This window comes from Nelumbo lutea, chromosome 5 (genome assembly GCF_056320005.1).
Source record: "Nelumbo lutea isolate HS-2025 chromosome 5, American lotus-T2T, whole genome shotgun sequence".
In the NCBI taxonomy this organism is placed as follows: Eukaryota; Viridiplantae; Streptophyta; class Magnoliopsida; order Proteales; family Nelumbonaceae; genus Nelumbo; species Nelumbo lutea.
In genome coordinates, this window is record NC_142688.1 from 15,716,884 (window position 1) to 15,741,833 (window position 24,950).

The window sequence follows — 24,950 nt, forward strand, 5'->3', positions numbered from 1 at the left end:
GGGGATAGGATTCTGCCAAATAATAGATCCTACTTCACAAGCAATCAGGATAAACACAGGTTTACAGATGTTATGCATATATCATACAGTGTAAGAGATATCAAAATAATCTATGAATTTAATCGACGGTTAAAAGTTGCTATCTGATGATTTTTTTCTCTAGTTCTTGTGGTAAGTGATCATGTACCCTATTACACCACCAACCCAGAAAAATGAATATAAATCAAGCCATTCCATCTCATCTCTTTAGCTCTTAGGTCCTCTCTCCTCACCTCTCTCTCTCTCTCTCTCTTCCTGAGAGCAAATAGCGTTGGGGAACTGATAAAACTAGCGGAGCTGCAGGTCTGTTTGTGGCTTCGAATGTATTATAGTTTAAGCTTGCCCTCATATATTTGATCTATGCAAGTGCAACCGGAAAGCGATCTTCGTTGTTTTTACTTTTTCTCTTGACGCCAAAAAGTGTGATATTCGTTGTTGAATTATCCAGTTTCGCTCCGGTAAAATATCAACCACGTCTTTTTGATGGAGTTTTTGTATGTCCTTTTGATATATTTTCTTTTGTAGGGGTTCAGGGCCCCGCTTATGATTCCGGAAGATCTTCTAACCAATCAATCGGTATCATTAATTTAAAAAAAATTCAATATCATCAAAGTGGTAAATAATCATGTGATTGTTTTTAGGGTCTTTTTATAGTTTCCTAATAACTAAGTTTTTTAGAGGTGGACTAAATCTATCGGCGGATTAATGTCAAATTTATGGACAAGATGCTGTTTATAGAAGGGCTACTAGTAAATTAGAAAGGAGCTGCAATTCAAAGTCCTTCCGGTAATCTTATCTTTCCATCAGTATAGATTTTCCTTCCGTGGATCGTTTCTCTTTTGATAAAGAAATGTCTTATTTGTAGGTTTTTCACTTTCAGGAGATTAGAAAGCAACTGGGAGAATGGGTGGACTTTACAACCGTCACCGTTATGACCGTTATGACGGCAGTTTAGGCGTTTTGTACTTTTATTTTTCCAAATAATTTCTTTTAGTGTTTCAATTACTTTTTTTTTTTGTTGGAGCTAAACAACGTGTAGCCCATCCCCATACCATAAAGGATATCATATCTCCGCCCCACAACGCCCCATAGCACATCCCCGCCGGAGATGTTAATATTATCTCGATGATGATTGGGATTAATACTATTATCGGGAGATGTTCCCAATACATGGCGGGGATGTACTCTGTGGCATTATGGGGTGGCGATGTGAAAGGCCCCAACCCTGGTGTGGCAATGGGATTTGATCCCATGTGTGTGCTACAACAAAGCCATAATCCACCAAACCAGTTGGTAACTAATCAAACTCAAGATACTCAACTCATGTTTTATTTTTAATTTTTTTATCAGGAGAGTTTTACCGTAGCACCATTGGGACAACTTCTGCTTTGGTCAGTGCAAGTCCGCTGGAACGAATTGGGATCTGCTCCTCACATAGTATGTTTTGCACCGACCTCACAGTCATATCCCACCCTATATTAGGAACATCTCTACATGAATAATAAGTTAAAGGACAAGAGATATTCTCGATGTGCAGTCAGGACATGCTGTGAGATCTATGTGAGGCGCACAATATGAGGAACAGATTCGGACTCTCTTATACCTACCTCAGCCACATCCTAAGAACATCTTATTATGAATAATAAATAACTATAAGAGATATTCTTGATGTACGGTCAGAACATACTGTGAGATCGATGTAAGGCGCGTTGGGAAAGGAGCATATCCGGACTCGGAGGGACGGGCACGGGATCTCTTTGACTGAAGGAGGACCTTTTGAGCTGGCCACGTTAAATAAGCATAGGCCACATAAGAATATCTGAACATGTTCCGCAATCCACAGGACCACGGGGCTAAGCTGAGTGAAGCAATGACAACGGCCCTTGGATTACCGACTCCAAAAGGTCGGGTCCGACTTTAGCTTGGAATCCAAGGTTCAAAGAATCAAGCCGTCGTACTGGGGATATCAATGTTCATTGCATCTGTATTGGTTAGACAGAATCCTAGCCGTCTATTCATTGGTGGTGGGCTAACGACTTTTTTTTTAGTTTTTTTCGAAGCCCTTTTTTCGTTGCGTTTTTCTCCCATGTTTTGCTGCTGCTTATCGTTATTTCTCGAGTTCGGTGGCTTCTCTATGCACATGTAAGAAGAAACCGCACTTGGTTTTGGTTAAAGCAGGTCAAATTGAAACATTTGAGAGCGGGAGCAATGGCGTCCATCAACCTCTCGTCACATACTGTTATCTTCTCTTCACAGTGAGCTCACCTTCTCTCATTTTTCCTCTTATATTGAAATCTCTTATTTGGGCTTATGTTTTGGATTTCAGGATCTTTTTATCTTGTCACGTATACCTAATTTTCCATGGAAATATTGTTTATTACATCTTTGAACGAGAAGCGCATACAGATCATGGGTTACTATGTTTTTCCTCTACGGTAGTTGGCTTTAGTTCGAATTTGTGTTGGAGTATTGTTTAAACCTTCTATGAACAAATTTCATATGTTTTTGCCTTTCTTTTCAGTGTAGATTGGATGGAAATGGGTTCTTCTATTTTGTAATGAATTCTATGAAAAATGTAAAAGAATGATCATTCCCGCCTGTTCATTTCACTTTGTCTTCTCAACACGTTATGCTTCCTTAGTGTTTTATTTATCCAACCAGTTCTCCGTTCTTAGTTCCTCTCAGGATTTTTTGTTGCTTTTATTTTTTGAATTTATTTTGGCCGTTTATTTTAATTATCGTAATTTGGGCCATGGGAATTGTTTTGTTGTCTATTTTTATGATCAGTTTCAATATCCCTGCTTGGTTGAAGAAGAAAGTGGTGGTTTTACTTGTTTTTATTAGGTCAATTAGGTCCAATATTTTTGACGCTACTATTTGTGTTTTGATAGATTTCACTGGTTACGAACTCCTCCATATTAGCTTGACTGTAACCATGGAAATTCATTACATAAAAGGATCTCTATACCTCCCTGATCCCCAGGTTTGCCTAACATGTGTTCTCATGCATAATAGTAGATGGTTTATCCCTAATGACTATGCTCTTGTAGTCTCCTTTATGAAAGAGAAGTGCATACTTTTATAATTATGAACTTTTAAAAATTGGATTTCTTTTTGTTCTGCTCAGAAATAATGAGTTCCTAAACTCAAGTTAGAAGGTTGTAAAATTTGAAGTCTTAGTTCATGCAAGGGTAGTGCATTTATAGGTTTAAAACCTTATAATTGACTTCTTTTGTCCTTTATCTTGACTGTGCACAAATAAGAATAACATATCTACTTTCTGTAGATGCTGTAAATTCAACTGCTTCAATGGATTGCATAGTATGAATACATTCAATGCAAATGGAATAACATCAGATTTAGCCTTCGCCAATCTAAGTAGAAAACCATGCTTAAAACTCAAGGGTGACTATAAAGCCAGGGCAACTTTAGTATCTGGAGAAGGTGGTCTCTTATCTTATCCCGAAGGCAATGCAGATGTAGGACAAAGTTCTCTTATTGACGGAGACAGAGAGAAAGGTGTTGAGATGCAACCTGATGCAGTAGCATTTGGAACACTTGCAACAGATGTTGCTTCCACTAGTGATGATTTTTTTGTTAATAAGGATGAAGTGGACTTGGATTATCCTACAGAAGGCTTCTCTTCTATTCCAGAGGCCATTGAAGACATCCGTCAGGGCAAGGTTTCTTCCTAGTCATCTTGATTTAGGTTGTAGGGCCTACTTGTTGTCATTTAAATTGTTACTAACTTAAAGCTCATGTACAGCTAGTCATTGTTGTAGACGATGAAGACAGAGAAAATGAGGGAGATCTGATAATGGCGGCATCACTGGTAACAACTGCAACTATGGCTTTTATTGTAAAACATGGAACTGGAATCGTGTGTGTAAGCATGAAAGGAGAAGACCTAGAGAGGCTAGAACTTCCTCTGATGGTAGCAACAAAGGAGAATGATGAGAAGCTTTGCACAGCATTCACAGTTTCAGTGGTATGTATTCTGGTTCATCTTGGCATAGTTGGAATAATGGCTTATGAAGGTGTAATAGCATTGGGCAGAAGAAAGAAATTGTACTTAATCAATGATATTCAGTATAAATTAAACTTGCTAGAAAGTTGGATGCCAATTTTAGTTCACCTTAATCATAGGCTATTTAAAATTTTAAATAACTCAGTATGGGTTCCTCCATGACTAATTTGAAGTATGATGAACAGAAACTCTGCTAATAGCCTGTTTGGATGCACCATGGATTAAAATGACTTCGTTGTGGTTTTCCTTTTTTCATTTTAGAGCTTAAAAAATGATCAAAGAGAGTCAAGTAGTATAGGGGAACTGAACAGCATAATAATGGAACCCCACTAGGTGAACCCAAGTGCTATTGACACCCCTGAGTGCTGCACTACAAAAAGTTGCATCAATCCCATAATCTGTAGGATCTATCCAGGCTACCCTAGCATAAACAAACCAATGAGGCTATTTCTTGCAAATGAATTCATTTACAGTTTTTCACAACCTTAAATAAATCCATTTCAGGTTATGAGAATGTGGGTTCAAATGCTATACACAACTCAAATGAAATGATTCCATTTTATAAATGAATAGTTTAACCTGGGTCATATTTATGCCAGATGCTTTTATTATCTATGTAAACTCTGCATCCAAGACTTATCCTTACTGTGTCTTTGCTGTATCTAGGTAACAGGGTTCAATTTCACAAGTAATTGCTATCAATAGTCATGGTTTCAGTCCTTTTGATTGCTACATTTGTATTGTATTTTGAGAGGCCATGGTACTTAAAAAGTTAAGAAAGCTTAATTTGTTTAAGGAGACTGACATGACACTTTTTCCCTCTAGTTTATTAGGTATTACAATCCCTCATTTTTATCTTGTCCTTAAATTATGCTGTAGTTTTTTCATTCATGTTGATGGTTTTTCTAGATTATTTCAGTTAAGACATTCTAGTTACAATATCTTTTTCCCTTTTCTTTGGAATACCTTTGATTCCCATGTTCTTTTGTCTCGATAAGGTACCCTTTATGGAAATGGCTATTTTTCTCTTGAGTTTTATCATTTACCTCAAGTGATTTCTAACATCTCCCCCATTTGTTTGATTGTTAGCTGACTTGATATAAACTTACTTGACAGTAAGCATTTTGCATTTTTGTTCAATTTCTGATACAAACAATCAATTGAAATGCACATTTCAATTAACCAGTAGAAATGGAAGCCTATCTTAAATAGTTAGATGTTTATGCTTTCTTATCTTGATCAGCTGTCACATTCTATCTTGACTATAATGCACTTCTGCAGGATGCAAAACATGGTACAACCACTGGGGTATCAGCTCATGATAGGGCAACAACTGTATTGGCTCTAGCATCAAAAGATTCAAAGCCTGAGGATTTCAACCGCCCAGGTCATATATTTCCTTTGAAGTATAGGGAGGGGGGTGTTCTGAAAAGAGCTGGACATACAGAAGCTTCTGTTGATCTCGCTGTGTTGGCGGGGTTAGATCCTGTTGCAATTCTATGTGAGATTGTGGATGATGATGGTTCCATGGCTCGGTTGCCCAAGCTCCGGCAATTTGCACAGAGAGAGAACTTAAAAATCATATCCATTGCTGATTTAATTAGGTACAAGATAATAACATCTCTTGGGAAAAAATCTTAATCTATCTGTTGTTATAAGAACATATTAAGATGCATTTGTTCTTTTAACTAAACAAAGGTCTCCCCCCTAGTAGTTGCATATTGCCATCATTCTTATCCATGAGTGCAACTTGGGTTGGGCCAACCCAAATCCAGCCTGAAAAAAATAGAGTTGGGTAGGGTTGGAAAATGCTAGCCTAATATATAGTTTTGTTTCACAACTTGACCTAAGCAGAAACTGGTGTATTGCACTTCTAATTATATGTTCTTGTAGATTATGTGTGATACATGTATTGTTTTATGCATACAAGTACGTTTATGTGAGAGGAGGAGAGTTAATGATGATTAAGGGTGGTCTATTGTTTAAATTTATTATACTATGACATCTATGTGTTGTTTTCATATACAGTATGTGTAGTTTAATGAGTATGATAATATGCAGTTATGCATACCTTTGCATATTTGGTTGGTAAAGGTCCAACCTAAACCCAACCCAACCAACCTGTTCTCATTGATCGGGTTGGGTTGGGGTTGAGAACCTCGGGTTGAAGATTGGATTGGTTAGGCTTAGGGTTGAGGTTTTAACAGATCAGGTTGAGCTAGGGTTGACCTTAACCTCAGCCAACCTAGCTCTAGTTGTACCTGTATTCTTATCTAAATCAATACTGATATATAGGCATTCTTGCAAATCATTGCACATCATTAACTTTGTAAACGATGTTGCTTGCAAGTCTTTTCTAGGTATTCTTATGTATATGTAGCACTGGTAGGCATGTTAGTTTTGGCATTTCATCTATAGAAGGCAGTACATCCAGCACAAAAGGCTGCTTCTATAGCTTCTAATATGTATATGACTTTGATATGCTGAGAGAGGCACCCTCATTCAAACCATAAGGGGAGAAAAGAAAAGTAGCAACTATGTGACAGGCCCAAAAAGTTCTTTCCATTTAGACCATCAGATTTTGCCTGATTCTTAAGTTTGAAGGGAAGTGTGGAACATTCAATGACTCAAGATCCTTTATACTTTTTAAACTTACTGTGATAGTGCTGCAGACATGCAAATGGAATGAAACCTGGGAAGAAGAAATGAAGTTCTTTAAGTTCGTACCCCAGTTGCAATTTCATAGTTTTTTAGGTTATTGGTCAATTTAATTTTTTAAGAGTTTTTTTTCTAATTATTTAGTGCCTTAGTAGTAAGGTATATTGTCTTAGAGGGTTATATAGTTTGAAATGTTTATTGGAGAGTATTTTAGAATTTTGTAAAGTTCACATTGTATTAATGTCACTCTCTTTCAGCCTATTTTTTCAAGCTCTGAAACTTATATGTTTTACATGATTTTGGTGTCATTAGATAAATTACTGAGTTGTCTATCCAATGAGATCAAGGTCTTGTAAATCCAACATGTTTTGATTTTGAGAGAGTTTTGGTCATTTTAGTTGTTAGATGGCATTAGGTGTAGGGCTGTTGGTATTATTTCAGTTTATGTTATTATGTTTAACTTCTATCCCATACTTGTTAAGGGCAGAATTGTCTCAGTTTATGTTTATGTGTAGCAACTGACTAGGGTAACCTCTCAAGTTTGCCATTTAGGAACCAAAAATATGTTGTGTAGGCTATGCAGAACAGTTTATGGGTTGAAGCAATTGTGAAGAGCTTGGTTGGAATATTTAGTGAAGTGGTAAAGGAATTTGGGATGAAACAATACCAAGTTGACCATTCACCAGGCTGATGACATTGTCATAACCTCTAGAAACATTAAATTAGTAGTTTATGTTGGTGACATTGTCACCACCATGACTAATTTCCAGGGCATAGAAAGGCTCTGGCAGAAATGCACTCTTTATAACAACATTTTTAGATCAATGATATTGGTAAGCTGAGATAGTTTTCGGGCATTGAAGTGGCTTGATCAAGTAATAGCATTAACTTGTGTTAAAGGAAATTGTCTTGACCCTTGATGAGATAGGGTTATTTGTGCCAAGGCAACATAGTCTCTAATGTACCGAACACTAAATTGAGTAGTGATTAGCGTAAATTACTTGATGATCCAGGAAGGTATAGGAGATTGATTAAAAAGCTGAATTACTTTACAATTGTAGCCAAATATCTATTTTGCAGTCATTATGCTGATTCAGTTTATGCAACAACCATGTATTCCTCATTGGGATGTATTAGTTAGAATCATGTGCTACTTGAAAGGTATGCTTGGATGTGGTATATATACAAGGCCAATGGTCACCTGGAGATCAAAGATTTTATAAGTGCTGGTTGACCCAATTCTATGATTGATAGAAGGTCCACTACAGGGTATTGTATTTTTCTACAAAGTAATTTGGTTATAGTGTGGTTGCAAGAATAGTATTGACTGTTGAAGTTGAGTATGAGACTATGGCTCATACTTTTGTGAGTGGTGTGGTAAGGCTACATGCGGTGGTCTCCTTGAAAGACGAAGGTAAGTAGAGGGAAAAAGGGTAGGCTAAGGACTTTTATTGACAGAATTGTGTGTTCGTTATGATTCATGCCTCCTTTTATAGGGAGAGATCCCGAGGTCTTGAAAGGAATGAGCCAAAAGAGTTTGATTCCCATTTGGAAAGGGAATCTTCGATTCAGTGTCAGTTATTAGGGGGATACTACTAAGGGTTCGCCACGTGTCTTACGAGATCTCTCCAGGACGAGATTTCCTTTTGTCTAAGGATTCTCATAGTACACGTATACTACTTCCTTTTGCGGGTCTGATATCGGTAGACGTCCTGTCGCGAGTGATATCGGTAGTCATTATATTTTTGTTCGTTGCTGATTTGTGATGGCTCTGAACTCATCGCAAGTTCGCGATGGCTCTGAGCTCATCGCAAGCTCGTGATAGCTTTGGGTTCATTGCAGGTCCGTGGCGACCTTGAGTTTGTCATCGATACAATGGCTTTGAGTTCATCACAGGTCTGTGGTGACCTTGAGCTCATCGCAAGCTCGTGTAGGCTTTGAGCTCATCGCAAGTCTGTGCAGGCTTTGAGTTCATCGCAAATTTGTGACGAGTTGTAAACTCGTCGCGGGCGTTTTGTAGCATTGGTTTAGCGCCTTCTGTGCTATTGCAGTCGTGGTGAACATGTACCTACAACTACATGTGCTGCAACAGTTGCTTCAGGAGATTGGATATTCTATATCAACACCCATGAAGTTGTATTGTGCCAATCAAACTGCTGTTCGTATTTTATCAAACCGAATTTTTCATAAGAGGATAAAAACATATAGAAGCTGACTGCCATTTTTTGAGTTATCTATTCAACGAGACCAAGATCTTGTAAATCCAACAGGTTTTGAGGAAGTTTTGGTCAATTTAGCTGTTAGATGGCATGAAGTGTAAGGGTGTCCTTCCTCTCTACTTTAATTTTTACCCAGAGTGCGTCAAATGCCAGAGCACCGTGGGGGTCAATATATGACAAGATTTGAGTCGTTCTATTTCTTTGGATCAATCTTGGAATTGTTTCTTGCTTGTTTAGTTGTAGTAGGATTAGTACAGTGTTATTGGAGTTGTTTTAGAAGTTGAATGAACAGAATAAAAGTTTGTCTTGAAGTTACCTGCAGACAAAAGTTTGGCCTTCTTGCTCTCTCATTTCTATTCTTTGTTTTATCACCAAAGATGTAATATTCTTCTCTTTTCTTTTTCTTCTCTATTTAGATCATTAGATGTAACTCATAATTTGGATCTTTAATACCCCTTCTTCACCCTATCAGGATATTCTCTTATCATCCTACATCAGATAGAGAAAGCCATTTAAGATGGGGTTAAGATGTAGAGTTCTTCACATCCCTTATTATACAGGATATGGGCATATTATGGTGCTCTGGACTATATTACAGGTCCTGTGGCACCAGACAAAGGACACATCTTAGGTAAGAACCTAGCATGGTAGAACATCATTTTCTGTCCTGTTGTCACAAATTTAGTGATCTCTCAAAATGAAGTCTATTGAGTGGTGTCCATACAATGGAGATTTTCAGATTGTCATTTTGCATCAATTGTCACATCTAACAATTACTTTCCCTTTCTGGAAAATAATACAATTTCTTTACATGGTAGCTGGTTTTTTGTTCTATTATTGTATCTGATGGAACAAAGTTCTGTTCTAAGTTCTAAACAATGTTCACAATTGGCAGATATAGGAGGAAGAGAGACAAATTGGTGGAGAGGGCTTCTGCTGCACCATTACCCCTAGCATGGGGAGCTTTCAGGGCCTACTGTTATAAGTCATTGCTGGATGGAATGGAGCATATTGCGATGGTTAAGGTAAGGTCTGGAATTGAAGTATTCATGCATATGCATTTTCTTTTCTTTTTCCATATCTTATGAATTACTGAAATCTCTGAGTGCATACAGGACAGACAAAACTTAAAATAATGTAAAAAGAGGCCATATGTTGGCTGTTTGGGAATATTCTAATGTAAAAAGAGGCCATATGTGTCTTCACTCTGTGACATTCAAAATGGTCACCAATGATTTGTTAAGGTATCATATTTTTATCAACCAACCTATCCTGCTAGCTAAAAGAACACATTTAAATTAAATTGATATGCAACTGAACTGGAGCTGTACTCTGTGCTGCTACATGAAGAAGTTGGTTCAGCCTAAGATAACTTACACAGCATAAAACCTGTTGGCCTTATTGTACTGAGATAACGGATGCATCTGGTCTTATGGCATGTATATGATGAGTTACCGTTACCGCTCACCTTGGAAGCCCCTTCGAGGGTGGCTTAACCTCCTGAAACAGAAGATGGGGGGGGGGGGGGGAGAAAGTGGAAAGGTTGGAAGAAAATGACAGAGAGAGAGCTGAAAGGGATATTCATTCACGCCACTTATTACATGATCAGGGCCTTATATAGCTGGCCTACATGTATGCAATCATGGAGAGAATATCTTCTGATGGCAGTGTAACTAACTCTGGGAGGCTCTGCCGCGTGTCACGCTAGCCTCTCTGTCTTCTAGTGAAATGCTGCTCGGTGGTGGCCTGCTCCACTCCTATAGTTGGGTTCGGAGGGAGTGTTTGGGTCCCAACAGTATACTTGTCTAAAAAGAAGATTTTTCTATTTTTGTTGCTAATGTTAGGATCAAAATCATTGCTGTGGTTAGAACAATACATCCTTCCCTACCATGTCCCAAAATCAAGAGGTATAATTTCCAGTTAGTGTATTTATGTTTTATTGGTTATGATAATTGCTTTCATGATGTAAACAGGGTGAAATTGGGGATGGGCACGATATTCTTGTAAGAGTACACTCTGAATGCCTAACTGGAGACATATTTGGGTCAGCCAAATGCGACTGTGGGAACCAACTGGCACTTGCAATGAAGATCATTGAGACAGCTGGTAGGGGTGTATTAGTTTACCTTCGTGGACACGAGGGGAGAGGCATTGGTTTGGGCCACAAGCTCCGAGCATACAACCTACAGGATGATGGACGTGACACTGTAGAAGCAAATGAAGAACTGGGATTGCCTGTTGATTCACGAGAGTATGGTATTGGTGCACAGGTACTGAAGTTTGAAGCCATCAATGTGGCTTCTTGCTAAAATAATCAAATCAGTGAGCATAAAATTGTTCTTTGGGTTATTGGTCTTCTGGTTTTTCAAGAATCCACCACTTTGTATTGCTGTAGTGGTCAATTGTCAGCCCCCCCACCAAAAAAAAAAAAAAAAAGAAAGAAAAGAAAAGGCGATGACAACCATCCTTTCTGGTTAGGGGCCATTGCTAAGGTGTAACGGTAAAATATTGGGCTGTCATGCATGAGAACACAGGTTCAAGTCTGAAAGCATGCACTTTGTACAAATGGTTAGGACCATATCCAGTCCACCCCTCCCAAGACCCCAGATAGCTGGGACCAACATTGGGTAATGGCCTTTAACCAACTTTTTGGTTAAACCTGACAAGCCAGGAGCAGGCCACTACATCCACCCTCAGTGACCTGATGTAGAGTGGATAGGGAGCATGAAGCTTATCCAAATTGTAGGAGTCTCAATTTTGAACCAAAAAAAAACCTAAGTTCTAGAGTATTGGGTGGGTTACGGTGTTTGTGTAACTTTGAAGTAGATTTCATTGTTCACAGAATAAACATATAATTGGTTAATTATTTTGGTTATTTTCTGATTGCAGAGTTTCCATTTTTTGACAGTAGACTCCATTCAGATAGTTGAATTAATTGTCATACTAATTGCAGATATTGCGAGATCTTGGTGTTCGTACCATGAGGCTGATGACAAACAACCCTTCAAAGTACATTGGGCTCAAAGGCTATGGTTTGGAAGTTGTGGGCAGGGTCCCGTTGTTGACTCCAATAACAGAAGAGAACAGGAGGTATTTGGAGACAAAACGTTTGAAAATGGGTCATATTTACAATCCTGAATTCAATGGCCATCTAAATGGACATACAGGTGGAAATGGAAAACCAGCAACTAGTCAGACATCGAATGCTGACACATGATGCTGCCTGCTGGAAGATACGATATAGAGGTGCATATTATGCTGCATTCGTGCATCTCATTTTTGTATGTGTGAATTCGCAATCCATCAATAATTCATTTAATGGCGTTATGTTGCATTTGACTGTTGGGGTTGGGGGGGGGGGTTCTTGTGATCCAAGGGCAGGGCTTCACAGATTCAAGGGTTGTCCTCCGACCCAATTCACTTGGCCTAGGGTGGAAATTTCGAGAAGTTTTTGGCTTCAATAAATGCCAGTTAGTTTTGAAATTGAAGTGCAAGTCAGATATTATCCATGATCCGTCTATGACTTGGAATGTTCTACTTTTCCCTCTTGAATTCTATACAGCTTTGTGGAGGACGCAACCTTCCGATAAAATCCAATTTGTTTGAGGCATGCCTTCTTTTTTTTTTTTAATTTCTTTTGATGGACTAAACAACGGGGGTACGATCCCAAGTCTCTGAACCGTTCCACTGTTTCTCGCTCTGGATGTCACTTTCGCCCAAACACTTTGGCGGTTCGGCCGTTTCTAAAAAAATCAACCTGGGTTGTTTGTGGGCCTCCTGTGCAAAAGAACCAAGGATGTGGGGTAAAAGAATATTTGCTCCCAACATTCTTTTAAGTGAAGTGGCAAGAGGGCAACGTGTCACAATGTCATGTGGAAGAAATTCCCAAACAGCGAAAAATTCCCAAGCAATTAGGTCCCATGTCAAAATCCCTCTCCTCCCATTCCCCCTTCTCTCTTCTCTCCTTAAACCTCTCCTTTCACCCTTTCCCCTTTCCAATTCTTCCTTTCACTCTCTCTTTTCTCCTCTTTCCTACCCAGTCCACCCATTAAGTCACGTGACAAGGGAGTTAATTATCAAGGAAAGAAAGAGAGATTTAGTTTTATAATATGTAGCCAAAGTGGCACTGCTATACCAGTATACCCCACCTTCCCCTAAATTATCTCTAATTTCTATTTATCCTCTCCCACTTTTGATCTATTTCCATCTAAATAAAGTTTGAATTAATAAAATTTAAGAGTTATTTAAATATTATAAATAAATTTCGTAATAACTTTAAAATATGTACTATAAACACAAAAACATAATATAATCAATTTAATGACTAAATAATATTTTTAAGTTTAAGTGACAATTATTTAAACGTTGTTCACATAATAAAAATTTAAAATAAAAAAAATATTATTTAAATATTTCAATAACTAAATTCTTTAAATAACAAAATATCAAAAATAGCTAAATAATTATATAACATAATATTGAAAATTACATAATAACTTTTAAGTAAATAAAATTGAAATAAAAAACTAAATATTTTAGATATTATTTAAACATTTAAATAACTAAATATTTTAAATAATGAAATATTTAACATAACTAAATTTTAAATGGTTAAAATAACTAAATTATGTAATAAATTTAAAAAATTTCTTACAAGTAGAAAAGTAATTATAACAGATCTCATAATATTTGAATTAATAATAGTTTTATGTTTCATAAAAGTAATAACGAAAGTATATAATAATAATATAAATTATAATTTTATAGATTATTAAATTCAATAAATAATTAATATTTTAAAATTTAAATAATGACATTATTTAAATAACTAAATAATATTGTAACTAATTTTTAAATATGTTAAATATAAAAATTAATAACTAAATCATATTTTGAATATTAATTAAAAATAGAAGAATATAAAGAATTATGTAATAACTTTCAAAAAATATTTTTTATTATTACTAATTTTAAAATATTTATTTATATTTATTATATATTTGTATATACTAAAATTAATATTTAGTGTGTTTTTAGTAATTATTTATTGTATTTGTGATAATTATATTTTTAACAATTATGTATAAATCTATTTTGGTTTTGTTATTTAATGAAAAATTTTCAATAATTATTGGAGATTAAAATATCATTATTTAAATTTTAAATTTAATTTATTGTATTTTTTGTTATTATTTATTGATTAATATTTGTTAGAGATTAAACTATTATTGGATGTTACACTATTTATTGACTAATTTAATATATTAATAGTATTTATTGTATTTTCATAATTATTGTATTCATTGTATATTTATTAGTTACTTGTAGTATTTTCATTATAAATTTATTTTTAATCTTTGTGTATTTTCGTTATAAAGTCTCATAATTATTGGATATTAAACTATTATTATTTATTAGAGGTTAGAATATTCATTTAGCTAAAATTAGGTGTTCATGGATCATTTCGGTTTGGTTGAAGGCTGTTTGGTCAATTAAACCAACTTGGTTGGTTGAGGGGTTGGTCACTTGAAAACTAGACCTGCTCATGGGCCGGGTAGCCCAATGGGTTGGCTTGGCTCTGCCCATTCTAAATCAGGCTTAGGCAACATTTTAAGCCCGCAAGCTTAGGCTCGGGCTTTAAATATTGGGCCTGACTATTTTTTGGGTTGGGCTTGAGCTTTCCGAAATAAGCCTGTCCTGAGCCTAACCCAATAATATTATATATAGTAAAATTACAATATATATTAATAATACATAATATATATTATATAATAATAAAATTATTAGTGAAAAAGGTATTATATATTATAATGTATAGAATATTATAAAATATATAATATATTATTAATAATATTTTAATTAATATAATGTAAAGTATTTGTCTAGATCAGGCTTCGGGCTTGGGCTCAGGCCTGGTCATTATCTATTTATAAAGAGGTAAAGTCCGGCTCGGCCCTACCTATGCATAGGTCTACCCGAAACTAAATAACCATTAGTAAAAATTGGCTAACTCGGGTTGTATCAATTTGGTCGATCGGTTCAAAAGATATAAACTTAAAAGTTAAATTAAAACTTAACAAATTATAACAATATTATTAAAAAATAAATAAATACTTTAAATTTATAATATAAAATATTTTAGACTAAGAAATATGAGCATTTCCCACATTTCTGTATTATATATATATATATATATATAATATGGTAAGATCGACTTGATTTTTGTTGATTTACAAATGGCCTAACCAAAACTGACCCAACCTGGTTGGGTTGGGAAATTATCAAACTAAAACTGATTGGAAAATACTAGAAAACTGATTAACTCAAGTCAAGTTAGGTCAGGTTGGTCGGTTTCTTCAGTTTGATGAACCATCCTTGTTGAAATTAATTATTGTTATTTTTGTATTGCAAAAAAATTATTAAAAATAGTATATAAAATATAAAAATTAAAATATAAAACAATTGTATACTCTTATGTGTTTGTATTGTTTAACTTTTGCTTAACAAAACCCTTGCATCACACTGGTAATAAGCTTTGGAAATGCATATAGAAATTGGCATAAATATGATATAAAAACAAGACTTGGGTATCAAATGCCGCTTGTACCAGGACTGGGTGGTTATGGGTCGGGGGGAAATATAACATGATAACTTTACCAATAAATCTTTAATTAAGGTAAGTTCAATCTAACAATCTTAACCCCAAAACTGTATCGAATATATGAAAATGGCAGATATGTACGATAATAAATTATACAGTTCAGCTAATCTGTGTGTTAGGTATGGCAACGGAGTGGGGAGCCACTCTCTCCATCCCCATTCTTGCGATAATAAATTATACAGTTCAGCTAATCTGTGTTAGATAAGACAACAGGGCGGGGAGCCACTCTCCCCATCTCCATCCCAACGGGGTTCCCCACTCCCATGATTTTTTGTGATGTCAATCATTTTGTTTTTATTTTTTATTTTATTTAAAAAATAAAATAAAATAATTTACAATCTTATTAATAAATTTTAAATATATTACAACATATATTAATAGGGCCGGGGAATACTCTTCCCATCCTCACCCCATCCCTATCAACTGGGATGAAAATTTCCCCATCCCCATTCCCACCCCATTTCTCCACAGGGGTCGGGGAAATGGTGATAATGATGTACAATAACAATGGTGATGACCACGTATATACTTCTGCTTCTAATATCCTTTTCTTCCCTAATTTTCCGTTCTCGAACCTGTTTTGTTAAGGTATATTATGTATATCAACATGCATATTGGTCTATATTGATACTTTAAGCTTTGCTTTTGAGTACAATTTATTAATCCTTAATTCCTTGTGTGCATGATTGAAGCACATTGAATCTACCGGGGGTAAGCGACTCTGTCTATTACAAAACCAAGAGAATAAGCATTAGTTTACTATTTGCTATTTGGTTTGCTAAATTCTTTCTATATAGCTTTTAAGAAAGAGCTTCTGAAAAGGAAATAGTTTGAAAGGCATATGGGGTTTTTTTGTGTTACGGTTTTAATTAGCTGAATTAAATTACTTAAGGATATAGTAATCAACCAAATATGCCTTGCAATATTAGGTAGCTCAAAATCTGCTTGATGACACCCATAGTCCAAGATGCCACTCACTCAGTTCGGCCACTGAAGCAGTTGAGGGTTTTAAAAAAGAAAGAAACAAAGACGGATATCCACACTTGAAGATGAAATGAAAAAAAAAAAATGTAAACAAAGAAACATCAAGGATATAGTGATATACAACAAGGCGTGCTTAAGAAATATATCATTTATGGCTTGCATCAGAGATAAAAAACTAGCGTAACTTGATACAAGTATATCAATAAAATGCAGATACAAATTGCTTACAGCAACTATTAAAAACAATTTCGGCAGCATATCCTCTACAAAACTTATGCTGCCAGTCTGTAATGCCAATAAGTTGATTAAAATTTCATAAATTAGATGCAATTCCTATTCAAGCAGCATATTCACTACAAAATATAAGCTGCCTTTGATTAAAAAAAGTCTGGACATGAGACAATGCCCTCAATTATATGAGCCGTCTTTCATTATTATTTCCTTATGCTTAGGAAAAAACCAACTCCTTTCAGTCTAACTACACCTAACCTCAGGATGAAGAGAAGGGAGCACAGCAGGAAGAAATGTCGATTCCAGCAACCTCCATGGCATTGCAAACCCATTCGGGGACATCACCTTTGGGGAACTGTAAAATAACAACCATTTAGAGGTTCCACCAAACAAGCTTAATTATGTGGGGGATTTGCACAATCTGTCTCCCTCAGACAGGAGTCACAATACCAAATAACAAAACTTCTTTTTATGGAAACTTCTATTAACAATGATTCTGAGGGACAACTTAACAATACCAGGTAGGGTGGATATATCCAGCACAAATTCAAGCCAGCTGCTTTAGGCACCAGTTAAAATTAGTTTTAACAGAAAGGAGAAAAAATATCACAAATCCAAAGCAGATTGAACATCAAGGAATCAGGAAACTACTAGAAAATGATATAGATCAGTCTAAAATCTAAATATGGCAAAAGGAAGCAAACTACCATGTCTGAAAACTGACTTTGCACAACTACTGTATTTCATGATAAATTGTACATAGTTGATCATTTCAGATGCTCTTGTCATTTGATGAAAGGGAGGTGATTATATTTAGAAATTGAAATAAAAGAATCTTTTAGTTTTTTTCCCAGTTAAGGACTATGGTGATGTAATTGATATTTTTCTTTTAAAAAGGGTATTTAAACTTCCATCTCAAACCTGGACAGCTAACATATTTGGCTCTACTTTTCAATTAATTCTTTTTTCTATTTCTATTGGGTTGCACATGGACAACTAATACTTTTCTGTAGGACTCGATTAATTTAACTCATCAGTTGTTCTGATTTGAATTTTAAATAAGGAGGCTTAACCATCAATTAAAGCCCTATAAATGATGCTAAGGGTGTCAATGAGAACATCTGAAATTTTGGAAACATGATGCTCAATTAGGGATTATCATTTATGACCCAGCCTTGTCCAGTCTGCAAATTTCCAGGCCCGAGCAAGCTATTTTATCTTTGGCCTGGCCTGGGCCCTGGCCAAGCTAGATCTAGGCCTGGCCAACCCAGCTAGGACCAAAACTTGACATATACACACACTAGCAAATGTACATGTGCTTTGCACAAGGCAATTTTAGGAAAGATGTGTCCAAAATTTTCTACAATTTTTTATATTTGTTTATAAAAAAAGTTTTATTTCTCACAGAGTTTTTGTAATATGATTAGTATATAATATTAAAGATGTGCCCAAATGTTTTTTTACAAAGTTAATATTTTTTCCATATTTCTGTTTTTATCTTTATTAATTTTTATAATTTAGTTATGACATCAAGGGTTGACCTATTTGACCTGGATGATTGAATTGCTTACTTGCCACCTGGGCAAATGAACGATTGTGGCAATTTACAAAAAAAATGGAGGGTATCAAGCAGCTATTGTGAAGGGGGTTCCTAAGTCAAAACATTGCCTATAACCCTGTCCAACATAACTGCACACAACACATAGTAGACGGACACCAACTTGCTATTGGCCTTACTAAGGGGGTTCCTAAGTCAAAATTTGATAGTGATTTGGGCAAGCAGGGCAAGAGAGATATCTATGCCCAGCTTGAAGGGGAGTGTTGAGAATGTTTTATTTGAATAGGCATTATTCTCTTTTACATCTTTTTGTATTACACCCAAGTAAGGGCATAATTTTTCAACAAGGTATAAATTCAAAGATTTGAGGGTGTAAATAGTAACATTTATAATCCACCTTCATACTTTTCTACTCTAACTAATAGCCATTTGTTGAAAATAAATAAAAGATAAAATTTTTAGGAATAAATGGACCAATAGAGTTGGAGTACCATTTTCTGTAGGAACCCACACACAAACCTGCATAAACGATAACAAACAAATAATAAATAACAATAACAATAACAATGACGATAACGATAACGATAACGATAAATAAAAGATAAAATTTTTAGGAATAAATGGACCAATAGAGTTGGAGTACCATTTAACAATAACAATAACAATAACAATAACAAAATAAGCATAATGAATTCAACAACTTAGTTGGATATTAATCAAATCATCTTTTAGTTCCTCCTAAACAGGTTATGATGTTAAGAGGGAAAACATACTCCGGAAAACATCCCTGAATTATTGATGTGTGCAGATCTCTACCAAGCTGTAAATCAGAAAGCAGTTTACTCATTAAATGGAAACCAATCAAATCAGAAACCGTTAGGAAAGATTTAATGCTTTTACCTTCATCATATAATAGAGATTGTGGTATGAGAGAAGTTGAGATCCCATAGCATCTTTGGTGACAAGACAATGGATGTATGCTCTTGAATAGTTTTTGCAAACCTACAGAAACAAGAAAAATCAAGGGAAAAAAAAGATCATACTGTAATTTATGTGCAATTGGTAAACAAATAGTTTTAGCAAAATAAGGAGTCACATCAATAGGCATACCATACAATTGCATGTAGGATCAATGGGGCGAACATCATCAGCCATTGCAGTATGTTTCAATTTCAGTACCCCCTACATAAGAAAATTTAATCAAATAGAAGTATCAAGTATCACAATATGCAGTTTAAGCTGTTCATATTATAAAAATAGTAATGTGGTTTCCCTTGAATAATGAATAATCTAAGACCTAAGGAATGCAATTACCTGAAGGAGAATGAATAGATCAAACTGTACTATCACATAACTAAAACCTAATTATTGACAATGATGAGTCCCAAAGAGAAAAAAATATATATAAAAAAAGGGGTTGTTTATAGTTGCTTTTTGCTCTTATGGAGATGTTTGTGAAGGGGGTATTTTTTTTATAAATGAAGTAAAATTTTATCAAGGCAGAAAATATATAATCAGTACAAGCTTCTCTTGAAGAAGCACGAGGAGCTACCATTACAAAAAAACAAAATAAAAAATATATATATTATAACTGCACTGAATACAACTAATTTATGTTTACCCCTTGCTTAGCTAGAGCATCTGCCATCCCATTAGTTGTCTAGTTGATCTCCTCCCCCAAAATATTCACATTCATATTTCTGGCAAACCATTTAAATTCCTTCATCTCATTTCAAAAAACCATAAAATAGACTCTCGTTCCAGCAGCCATCACCAGTTTTGGATCCCCTTCAATCTCCGAGTTATATTCAGTAAATATGCAATCTGTATATACTCCTTGCAAGGCAGCCAACAGTTCATCCTTGACGGAATCATCCACTCCCACTGGACTGGAAAAAATGAAGCTACGACACAACTGCCTTTATCTCTCATCACCCTTCCAATTCTAGAGGCATCTGGTTTCCTTGACTGCTCCCATTAGAATTTAGCTTCATATAGCCTCCAGAAAGAGGCATCCACATTGCATTTATTCTATACTTCTTAGATGAATTCCTAGCCACCTCCTTCCAGTTCCTCTATACATCATCAAAGGAGAACTGTGAGAAGTGATCCAAAGTTCTAATCCAGTGTTTTACCCTTGTGATCAAACATTCTCTTACTTCTTTGCTTCTTTCCTCTGAAAAAAATCCCTATATTCCTTTCTTCCAATGGGGTCCAAACCAATGCAATTGTCACACATCTCCATATAATTCTTCCCCTTCTCTTAGGCCAAACAAAGGTGGAAATTCAAAAAGCTCATTCACCCCCATTGGCAGATTCAACCTACACCAAACAAAGAGAAAAACCACACCAAAATATCAGCAATAAAAGGGCACAATATTAGAAAGCGAAGACAGGATATTCTAGGAGCTTACCTGTAAATATTTTGGTTGGCTTTTCCAATAAGCCATTGAGACTTGTAGAAGAAAAGGGGGTTGTTTCTTCTTTTTTGATAATAAAGAACAATTCATTAAAAAGAAAAAGAGAATAGAAGAAAAGAAGGTGACAAGTACTCACCCAGGAGCTGAGAAACAGACAACTACGCCAAACAAACAACAAAACTCCGAAACAAAATAACCAACATACCCCCCCCACCACCCAAACAGATTCAACTATCCCCTGACCCCCAAACCCAAAGACAACTACTAACCACCAAAAGAAGAAAAGATCATGCAGAGAGATGGCAGCAATGAGAGCCACCTATACTCCTCCCACTCATCATTTACCTTGTTCCAGATCTCTCCTCCTCCAACTGACACCTTTTCAGACTCTCTTCCCTCCTTTCAATCTCTTCAATTGTTCTTCTAACAAAAGTCTCATCACCCAAAAGGAACAAACCAAGACTTTTGCCAACTTCAACTAGGATTTTCAAGTATTAGACTTGGATTTTGAGCAAGCCCTTCCAATACCTCTATTGTTGTGTCCGCACAAGAGGCCAGTTTGACGCCATTACTACAGTAGCAGAACAGTTCCAGGAGGAGTTCTAAATCATGTTTAGTTCTGAAATCTATAAACATCCAGTTTGTTTTTATTGTTTTCAGCTCCATATTTCCTTGCCTATTGTTCACTTGAGGTACTGCATAAATCTTGCTTGTCTGCCCACATCAGTGACCAAGAAAGAAGATGAAGGTAACCCTAAAAAGAGTATACTTATTAGGTATGAGGAAAAGATATGTTTTAGTTTTATAGCTAAACCTGCAAAAAGTTTGCAGGGAACATCATCATCAATAAATAAGCAAAAGATACAGAAAATATAGATCCTCAAGACCAGCTATCCTTAAAAAATAATAAATAAACAAAAGCCAAGTGTTTAAAATTAAAATTTGTAGCACTTAAATGCAATGATGGACCTTTCATACTACACAATAAAAATTTCTTTGAATGACTACCAGAGTAAGCTTTTAAAATTATCTTTTTCTTTCCAAGAAGTCATGCAATTTAATTTGAATACCCAAAGGTATGTTCGATAATTAGTATTTCAAGCACAATAGGAATTCGTTTAGACAATCTCATGTCAATGTGAAGTATTTCATGGCACAGATGGAAAAAGCCACCATATTCATCTAAAATCATACAACTGAAGTATCAAGTAACTATTGTTCCTCTAACCAAGGATCAATCTCAGATTTACAATATTTATTTATGCTTTTTATCAGCAATAGTTATATATTTAAGTAGTCGAACAAGACTACAACCTGTCTTAGGTTTTAATCAGAAAACAAATAAAGATTGAAAATAAGAAGAAGAAAATAAGGAAGAAGAGGAGAAGAGAAGGAGAACACGAAGAGAAATTTCAGAAAAGAGAGAGGGTTACAAGCAATTGCCGCCCCACTCTTGTAATTTATATTCATATTCTAATAACTGCAAAAGGGCCGGATTACCCTTATTGCTTACATGGCAAAATAATAAGATAAAAACTAATAACATAAGGCTGAAATAAACTACCAACTAACAACTGAAAAACTAACATAACTAACTGTCTACTACTGTAATACGAACACAGTCGGGTCCACATCAGTGTTCTCTACAATTTGTTTATACTTTTGATAATATCACAATGTTTTGGACATCAAAAAATGAGAGAACTTTAATTGTAGAGTTATCTAGAAACATTTCAGTAGGTGGTTATTCCATTACCTCATTCTTAAGTTAGTTTTATCATCTTTCTTAATAATAGGTATCATAAAAGTGGTAACCAGGTTTTCCCCTTTTTATTTCATGTTAGCGTCTTGTAGGAAGATTCTTTTTCTACTTTAGCTGCCTAATGCAGGAGTTGAAGAATCAAATTTGGAATTTACTTAAATTTTCTGTATTTTTGTATATTTGGACAGTATGGGTATTTTTGTCATTTTAACTAGTCCTGTGTGGGGCCTGGGCTATGACATCTTGATCCTCTAGTTTAGTAGGGCCTGTCTTTCAATTTTCAGTTCATTTGCATTAATAGATAGAAAGTTATTGTGTTCCTTGATGCACAAGACAAGGAATGGCATTTTTGTAATTACGGTTAACAGTATTCCGGGCCACACAAATCACTCTATAAATAGATGTATTCTCTTCCTTTTGAAGCTAATGAATGAAAGAAGATTTATTAGAGCTCTCTTGCAAGTTTTCTGTATGGAGTGACTCCTACAAACCCTAGAGTAATTCTAAGATCCCTTGGGATCTCTCTCTCTCTCTCTCTCTCTCTCTCTCTCTCTCTCTCTCTCTCTCTCTCTCTCTCGCTCGCTCGCTCATGATAGTTTGTTCCAACCCTACTGCATCACTGCCTCTACAAAATTTAGGCCATTGAGGTGATCAGATTATTTCTCAACTTCATCTTCTAGTAGCTTAGCAGGAACTTTCCTCAGGAAACATTAAAAACCAAATGGAAAAATTAGTGTCCTTATTTTATCGTTAGTTATTGTCATTTTCTTTTGCTAAGACAGAGAAAACAATGATCCACCAAATCCATCCAAAAACTGCTAATATTTTTTTGATAGTAAAAGATAATTCATTAAAAGACAAAACAAGTACATTCTAGACAGGTGTTAAGGAAACACCTCCAGGCAAAAATAAGGAGGAACAAAGCACCCAAAGACAAAACAAAACTGCCTCGAATACAACTCTACATCCCCTTTCCAAAAAAACAAAAGAAACAAAAACCATACTTGAAACTAATCCTAGAAGACAAAATAGGCAAAGCCCAAGCATCCACAACAAAAAAACTTCATCCAAACTTTCAGCCCTCTTCCTCTCACCTGCAGCCACTACAGCCAACCTCCTCTCACTCTACATCAACAATTTCTACTTCTCTCCTTTCACCTTCCTCCCAAATCTCACCCCCTTCCCCAATTGTTTTCTTTTATCCACCAAACAATCAATACCCACTCTCCCCTTCTCAATGTTATTTTCCTTTGGGAGCTCTTCAACTTTATTCCCCACTATCTCCCTTCCCCCTCTTCTTTCCTATTTGACCTCATCCTAAACTTCCACGTCCACCATATTTTTAAAACTCCCTTCTTTTTGCCTTTCCACCTTCAATTATTAAATTTTCTACACCAAGCTGATGTGCAATTTGAATACCTTGTAGGGCTGCTAAAAGTTTGGCCCTATTAGACTCTCCCAAACCCACTGGACCAGAAAAAAGAGCTAATATGTTGCAGTCCTTATTTCTCAAAACCCCTCCTATTCCCGAGGGTCCTGGGTAACCCTAACTACCATCGAAGTTCAACTTTGCACTCCCTTCAGGCAAGGGAACCCAATCAGCAAAAACCCTATGCTTTCTAGAAAAGCTCGCTGCCACAACTAAGGGTGTCAATGGACCGGTTTTGGATTAGACCCCATCCAGTCCAAAATCAATTTGAACGGATTGAACGGACCAATAAGATATATTGGATTGGACCAATCCAATCCAAAATATTTATTAGATTGGATTGAACCTGGTCCGTCGTTAACAAATTTATATTGGATTGGGTTGGATTAAGCCAATATCTGGTCCATTGATATAAGATAAGAATATATGTATCAATGGACCAGATTTGGGTTGAAATCAATCTAAATCAAAATGAATTTGAATAGATTGGACGGTCCAGACATTGAATTGGACTGGTCCAAATTGATCCAAAACATTCATTGGATTGGATTGGACCTGGTCCATTTATAATAGACTCACATTGGACTGCATTGGATCGGACCAAATCCAGTCCAATTGACACCCCTAGCCACAACTAACCAACTCCTCCATAGGTCATCAAAGGAAAAGGATTGGAAGGAATCCATGGTCCTCAACCAATGTATTGTTCTTGTCAAAATGTAGTCCTTGACACTTAGGATGTTTCGTTCTTTTTCTTGAAAAATTCTTGCATTTCTTTCTTCCCAAATTGTCCATATGGCAGCTGCTCTGATAGATTTCCACATGCTCTGCCCCTTTTTGTGGGCCACACAAAAAAAGAAGGTTCAAACAGTAGACAAACACCTGTAGGTAGGATCCACCTGCACCCAAACAATGCAAAAATCCAATTACAAATAGCTTCAGAAAATTGCTTTGCCTCTTCT

At 35.8% G+C, this 24,950-nt stretch overlaps 2 protein-coding genes across 16 annotated transcripts in view; one reads left to right on the forward strand and one right to left on the reverse strand.

The window, feature by feature from the left end:
- Window positions 1-254: 254 nt before the first annotated feature.
- LOC148850579 (putative bifunctional riboflavin biosynthesis protein RIBA 2, chloroplastic) lies at window positions 255-12,535 on the forward strand. 13 transcript variants are annotated; one of them, XM_088946307.1, is made up of 11 exons: window positions 365-497; window positions 565-615; window positions 718-825; window positions 905-2,063; window positions 2,218-2,294; window positions 3,326-3,722; window positions 3,806-4,027; window positions 5,348-5,670; window positions 9,839-9,968; window positions 10,917-11,213; window positions 11,897-12,535. In XM_088946307.1, exons 5-11 carry the CDS (start codon window positions 2,248-2,250, stop codon window positions 12,158-12,160), a joined length of 1,680 nt encoding a protein of 559 aa, XP_088802433.1. In that variant the 5' UTR covers window positions 365-497; window positions 565-615; window positions 718-825; window positions 905-2,063; window positions 2,218-2,247; the 3' UTR covers window positions 12,161-12,535. The 13 variants fall into 13 exon arrangements, with proteins under 13 accessions (XP_088802439.1, XP_088802440.1, XP_088802437.1 ...); XM_088946304.1 differs by having other exon boundaries at window positions 920-2,063; XM_088946310.1 differs by lacking the exon at window positions 365-497 and having other exon boundaries at window positions 519-825; window positions 905-1,001; window positions 1,390-1,476; window positions 1,577-2,063.
- Window positions 12,536-16,718: 4,183 nt separating this feature from the next.
- LOC148850580 (uncharacterized) overlaps window positions 16,719-24,950 on the reverse strand; it is a 53,789-nt gene continuing 45,557 nt past the window's right edge. For 2 of the 3 annotated variants that reach the window (XM_088946700.1, XM_088946699.1), the window contains exons 12-16: window positions 19,488-19,559; window positions 19,278-19,379; window positions 19,151-19,197; window positions 18,869-18,896; window positions 16,719-17,174 (exon numbers count right to left, since the gene is read on the reverse strand). In XM_088946700.1, coding sequence (XP_088802826.1) covers window positions 17,079-17,174; window positions 18,869-18,896; window positions 19,151-19,197; window positions 19,278-19,379; window positions 19,488-19,559 — 345 coding nt within the window. In that variant the 3' untranslated portion in view covers window positions 16,719-17,078. The remainder of the gene's footprint in view (window positions 17,175-18,868; window positions 18,897-19,150; window positions 19,198-19,277; window positions 19,380-19,487; window positions 19,560-24,950) is intronic. The other variant, XR_016099612.1, reaches the window with a different exon arrangement.

Excerpts from the sequence above, each read along its gene's own strand:
- LOC148850579 (XM_088946313.1), top strand. The coding sequence starts at position 2,248 with ATGGCGTCCATCAACCTCTCGTCACATACTGTTATCTTCTCTTCACA. Across the intron at positions 4,028-5,347 it reads CAGCATTCACAGTTTCAGTG|GATGCAAAACATGGTACAAC; the intron begins GTATGTATTCTG and ends GCACTTCTGCAG. Across the intron at positions 5,671-9,838 it reads TCCATTGCTGATTTAATTAG|ATATAGGAGGAAGAGAGACA; the intron begins GTACAAGATAAT and ends CACAATTGGCAG.